At 41.2% G+C, this 6,000-nt stretch overlaps 2 protein-coding genes across 2 annotated transcripts in view; one reads left to right on the forward strand and one right to left on the reverse strand.

The window, feature by feature from the left end:
* LOC107376580 (A-type potassium channel modulatory protein KCNIP1) overlaps positions 1 to 1,385 on the forward strand; it is a 91,021-nt gene extending 89,636 nt beyond the window's left edge. The window contains exon 8 of the mRNA XM_015945744.3: positions 116 to 1,385. Within this exon, the coding sequence (XP_015801230.1) occupies positions 116 to 163 (48 nt within the window). The 3' untranslated portion in view covers positions 164 to 1,385. The remainder of the gene's footprint in view (positions 1 to 115) is intronic.
* A 78-nt stretch (positions 1,386 to 1,463) lies between these two features.
* On the reverse strand, positions 1,464 to 4,804 carry tlx3b (T cell leukemia homeobox 3b). The gene is made up of 3 exons (XM_015945732.3): positions 4,122 to 4,804; positions 3,018 to 3,255; positions 1,464 to 2,485 (listed from the first exon to the last, which is right to left on the reverse strand). Exons 1-3 carry the CDS (start codon positions 4,546 to 4,548, stop codon positions 2,302 to 2,304), a joined length of 849 nt encoding a protein of 282 aa, XP_015801218.1. The 5' UTR covers positions 4,549 to 4,804; the 3' UTR covers positions 1,464 to 2,301.
* Between the last annotated feature and the right edge of the window lie 1,196 nt (positions 4,805 to 6,000).

The raw sequence follows: 6,000 nt of genomic DNA on the forward strand, positions 1-6,000 counted from the left end.
TGCACTCAAAGATCATTAAGATTTAATTGCCTTCTACTGCCCACTAGTGGTCAGTAAAATGAATTACAGAGTAATTGTTAGATTTTCTTCTGACAATCAGCATCTTAATTCGCAGGATGAGAACATCATGAGGTCTCTGCAGCTCTTTGAAAATGTCATCTAAACCACAAAAGGGAGGGAGATGGAGTGACAGATGGAACTGCAGACTGAGGGACGATGGAGGAGAAGAAGGACAGGAAAAACAACTTCACTTATAAGAAAATGGACACTAGGAGCTTTAATTGGCACATTTGGGTTTTGTAGTTTCTCAGAACTGCACCAAGGGCATCTTGCAGCAGCAAACCCTCTCTGGTTTCAGAAACATGTTCTCAAAACTTCCTGTGTTTTTCTGTGTGTCTAACTCGTCTCTGTCTCCTTTTGTTGCCATTGTCATGTTGGACTATGTGTGAGATTCACACCTCTGTGTAAATATGCCCCTCCCTCATTTTGTCCACCAGAGCAGAAGTTCCTTACATGTGACTACATACTAGTTTGAACCTCTGCATCGATAAACTGAGCAGTTTGTGAAGCAAGTGGGACAGCAGCCCTCGTTGTATTTAGTATTCAATGCATAAGAATTTGATGGTGGTATATATGCCTACATCCCAGAGTCCAGGTCTGTGTGCTTCATCTGTTTTCAGACGTCGACCTGTGAAGGTTTGAGACGGTTTTGTGAAAGCTTGCGACAGTCTTCTTGTGCGTTCACATGTCGTCGATGAGTTTATGAATGTTGTAGCGACTCAGCTGTTCTTCAGATATTTTAACTGTAGCTTTTCTGTGGCTTCTTCTTCTTCTCTCTGTCTGGGATCTCGTCTGTCTGTCTGTGATTATTCTGCCTGTCAACTCAGCGGCTAAATAACCCACGAACTTGTAACCAGATAGGGAGCAACCTGAATATGCATGTGTTTTCTGTGAATGACGTCATCATGCATCAGTGTTCATGCTGGCATGTATTTGTGGTCCAGATGATGTATTTTGGCAAGAAATTAGAGTTTTGTCGTCAAAGAGCGACCATCGTTTCACTGTGAAGATGGAAGGATGAAGACCTTTTCACTGATTCTGGAGGAGAGAAAGCCATGTTTCACCCAAGAGCCATCAATCCGAAGAATGATAATAAAGGTTCAAGTATTTGCTTTTACTCACTGTGCTACCAGTGTAGTCATAATAATGAGCTGCAGCTCTTTTTAAACGTCACCCAGACATTAAGTTCCTGAGAGAGACAGACAGGAAGACGGAGAAACAGACAGGCACCTAAAGCTGTCAGAATTCAAATTATGTGTGTATTGGATTATCGTATAAAAATATTTATCAATTAACTTTTCAAGAAATAAAAGTGAAACAAGCCAGCTGTTGTGTTTGTTTCCTACGTTACATGTTTTTCCTTTTCTCTGAAGTGATAAAACCCTGGAACTTTTTATGGTGTATCAGAAAAACAAGAAACAACGTTTTATAATATTATTTACACATGTACAGTGGAAGTACAAAAAGAGTACACCTTCATTCAAAAGCACAAATAAAGCATGATAATGTGCAGATGACGACCTTACCAACACACATTAACATGCATCCCTCCCTTTATTACCCAAATGATTTTTTTCTATTATCTTATCTTTATTTAATGGAATTCATTTGTTTCTTTTTTACAGTTTAAAAACCAAATTTTCTCAAAAGACACAATTGTTTTTATGACCCGTTTGTGCACCAAATCAAATAGGCAGGGGTGCATTTTGTTTTAAAAATAAGACATTATTGTCAGCTTGATTGTTTTTTGGAACAAATTCATATTTTTTAAATGTTTTGATTCAATAAAAGCCTTTTGATGCACTGACGTCATTTTAACTTCTGAAGACAAATGGAGAATTTTGGAAATGAAAAACGTGATTTAAGATATAATCATCAAACAATCAAATGTTGTGTTTTAATGCGTGAAATTAATGACATTCTTCCTCTCTTGTTCTAATAAACAGAATAAGTGCAAACATGGGAGAATAATTATACCAAGACATTCCATTCAGAAGTCTGTTTCAGCTCCTTGTTTACTTTGAAAATCTCTGAAGCCTTCAACATCAGAGCTGCAAAAGTAGTCCCACAAAGCTCCGAATTTAAACAGCTGTCGCTCACCAGTGTTTCCTGTCCAGATAAAAAACATCATCAGATGACTGTTATTCAGTCTATCTGCTCTTATTTTTACCTACCCCCCACCCCCCACCCCACCACCCCGAGGACCAAAGGAAGCCACCCGTGCTCCCAGGGCTGTGGGTCCTACTCCCTCTCCTCGGCCCACGGCTGCAGGTTCTGCAGGGCGTACAGGGAGGAGTTGTGGGCGCAGAGCGGGTCTGATGCTGCAGAGTCGCTCAGGGACTTCTGGAGGGCGGATTGTTGCAGCTGCAGGATGAGCCGGTTGGCCTGTTGACGCTCCGCCTCCCTCTCTTCGGCTGTTTGTCTCCTGAAAGAGGCGAGGAGAAATGAAATGATCAGAAATTAGACATGAATGGGATCATAGAATAATAATTAAAAATAATAATAATAAAAAACACACACAGAAACTTCATAAGCGCAGAAACATTGTTTTGTTTGTAGAAATAAAATTTCATACATAAAACATATTACTTTTTTAAGAGCAAGATATCTAATTGTTTATAATGACTTTAAAAAATAATCTAAATTAATAATGAAAACCGAATTTAGACACACTTTAACGTTTAAAACCGAGAGAACAAAGCAACAACAGACCTACCAGTTTTCTGTAAAAATAAATATAAACGCTGTTGATAAAGTTTTATGAACATACAGCCATATATTATATTTATGTATTTCGTATTGTTTTCTTAGCGGAAATAAACAAGAAGTTGTCATCACCCAACCGGAAATGGAGCTTTCCGCTCCTCCGACGCGAGCCTCTCTCCACCTGGTTTTATTTATGTATTAGTTTGAACACAAGTCCAAAGTCTGAACACAGCTTTTTGTTTGGCACGAACCTCCACTTGGTTCTGCGGTTCTGGAACCAGGTCTTGACCTGCGCGTCAGTCATCTTCAGACTCTTGGCCAGAGCCGCGCGCTCCGCGCTCGCCAGGTACTTCTGCCGGTGGAAACGTTTCTCCAGTTCGCAGATCTGAACTCTGGAAAAGGATGTTCGGGGCTTTTTCCGTTTGGGAGGTGTCCGGTTCTGGTATGGGTGTCCTATCCTCCGCGTAACAGCAAACGGCACCAGAGCAGCTGGAGAAGGGAGGTGAGTTCAGACATGAGATTCAACAAAGAAACAAAACACTGGTTTAAGTCAAGGCCGTAGATCCACCAAATCTGTTTGGACTCCTTAAGCTCACTTTTGGAATTACGAGTAAATTCACTCATTTTATTAGAAATAAGAAACAAATTATTTAAAATGTGAGAAAATGGGAATAAACATTTCAGGTATAGAAATTTTCATTTGAAATTAAACTCTCCACATTTATTAGCAGAGTCGACCCACAGGCCGTTTGGTCTATTTGCGCTGTTACATATAATTATCTTTGGATAATATTTAATTTCAGACATTTGGAAATTTTTCCTTAAAATGAGGTCTACCCGAGAGATATTGTTTTCAAATAATCTTTATTTAGCCAAACTGCCATAAAAGGCGTGTCTTTATACGTGAAAAAATCTAACAATCAATTCAAGAAATATTTATACAATTTATAAATTTTAATTCTGTAAACATATTATATATGTATTTTATTCCTAAAGCTGTGAATGTGTTTTTGCTGTTTGCTGCGACTTTATACTTTTCTGCTTGATGTAAAAATGTAATTTACTGAAACAAACATATGAAGCTGGGTGATGGTTATTATTAATAATGATTACAATAATAACAATAAGGGTTAACAGCTTGAAAATAGATTTTTGAATCATTAGAATAATAAAACTGCTCTACAAGCGTGTGTGTGTGTGTGTGTTTGTGTGTGTGTGTGTGTGTGTGTGTGTGTGTGTTTGTGTGTGTGTGTGTGTGTGTGTGTGTGTGCTTGCTTGTTTGTGTTTTTTTATCGTCCTTTTAAACAGGATCTAATATTCATGAGGCGACCCGTGCGCTCTGCTAGCTGGCCTACCTGATATTCTGTCTTTAGCGAACCTGTTTCCTATCCAGGGGAAGCACAGCCCTCCAAACCCGGGAACTGCGCTCTGGACTGGTGCCGGAGGTCCCGGGGCCGACACCGGTCTGTGAGCAGGTACCCGTATGACTCCCCGGCTGTTCAGACTCCTGTTCTCACTGTACGAACCGGAAGCCTCCACCGGGGGCATTATCCCAGAGAGGGAGATGGACAGCGCGGTGTATGAGGGCGCGCTGGCCCCTGTCGGGTTTCCAAGGCTGTAATAAGCCTCCCCGCCGCTCAGATCTGATCCACTTTGTCTTCCCGGCGTACGCGCGCTCTCCGGCTCCGATCCTGCACCTAGAATTTGGTCGATGCCAAAGCTGATGGGTTCGTGGTGGACCGGTTTTGGAGGTGGACTCGGCGCGCTGGGTGCTTGCTCCATCCCTCTAAAAGGAAGCTAAGCAAACTACGCAGGCAGTTTTCTAGACTGACAAGGAGGTCAAACTGCACCAAAAGTCATCCTTAGAAGATTCTCCATCGCTTCCCAGCTAAAAGTCCAACACTAGCGTGTCCTCGTTGTCTTTATCAGGCCTCTGTCCAAGGACTGAATCCTTTCCACCGGCTGCGCCGAAAGTTTGATGGGCGTTTAGAGAGATGTGACGCTCTGTCCTCCTCAGCGCGTCAAAACGCTCCGTCTAGCAGCTCCGTCCTCCTCCATCCCTCTCCACATTTCATTGGCTGGCACTGGGATGACTGATTGAATGTCAGAAGGGGGAAGGCCCACGATTAGGCACAATAATCAAGACTTCCCATAACCACCGGTGTCAGGGTGTTTTATATGTGGTAAGATATGGGATCTTCAATGAGTCAGGGCTTCAGTTAGCGGCGTTTTAGAATATTAACAGAGAACAAGGAGCGCTTTAACTGAACATTTATACAACACATGAGAAGATGTTCATGCTGTTCAGCCAACAAACGATTTGTCATTTGCGTCACTGTTCCACTGATTTATAGGATCGGCTATAAAGTGACAGCAGACAGAATAACTTCAAAAAGTTTACAGTCTGAATGGATGATTCTATTTATTTCTCAGAATGAGATAAATGCGCTTCGTTTTGTCCCGTTGATGTTTCTTACTCCTCTTCATTTTCTGTTTTGATAACCCACCAGAAAAGTGTCTTAAGGCCACGATAACATGAAGAATATGTATTAAAAAGTAAAAAATGAGTTCATGACCATCTTCACCATGAAATCTACATATTTATTTAAATCGTTTATAGCTTCATCCTAAATGTTGGTATTCAAACACATCATATTAAATAAATGAACTGTGACAAAATGTTTGTCTTTATGACCTCATTTATGTTTACATTCCTGTTTTATTGATTTAAGCTTACAGTAATAAATCCGCTCCATCCGGTGCGTAATTACGCACATCTAATCGATGACATGGCACACCATCGCGCCGCTCTTTCAAATAAAATGGACGGCAGCCGTATTGCGCGCTGGCAGAATCAACTGCACCTATTGAGCCTGGCAAAGCCCAGCGCGGCCTTATTTGTTCCTGATAGCCAGTGCCACATTAAATGACCTGACAAGGGAAAGCCACGGGCTACTCCAGATAAAGTGTCCGGGCTCTGGAAGCTGCTAAGCGCTCAGATTCAATGTACCAGGCGCCCAAAGTGACCCGGCTAATCACATTTTCACTAACTTGTCTCATGGACAGACAAATGCGCGTCGGCTTTGGAAGCGGCAGGTGGCTTTTTACGCAATTACATCACAGCTCTTCAACTAACCAATACAGTCAGAAAAGATTTGTTGTATTTTATGTGTAATTAATACTTTGTAGCATACTATATCTTACATTAATGTGAATTGGTTTACATAAAGTGTG

This window comes from Nothobranchius furzeri, chromosome 1, assembly GCF_043380555.1.
Source record: "Nothobranchius furzeri strain GRZ-AD chromosome 1, NfurGRZ-RIMD1, whole genome shotgun sequence".
NCBI classification, from domain to species: Eukaryota; Metazoa; Chordata; class Actinopteri; order Cyprinodontiformes; family Nothobranchiidae; genus Nothobranchius; species Nothobranchius furzeri.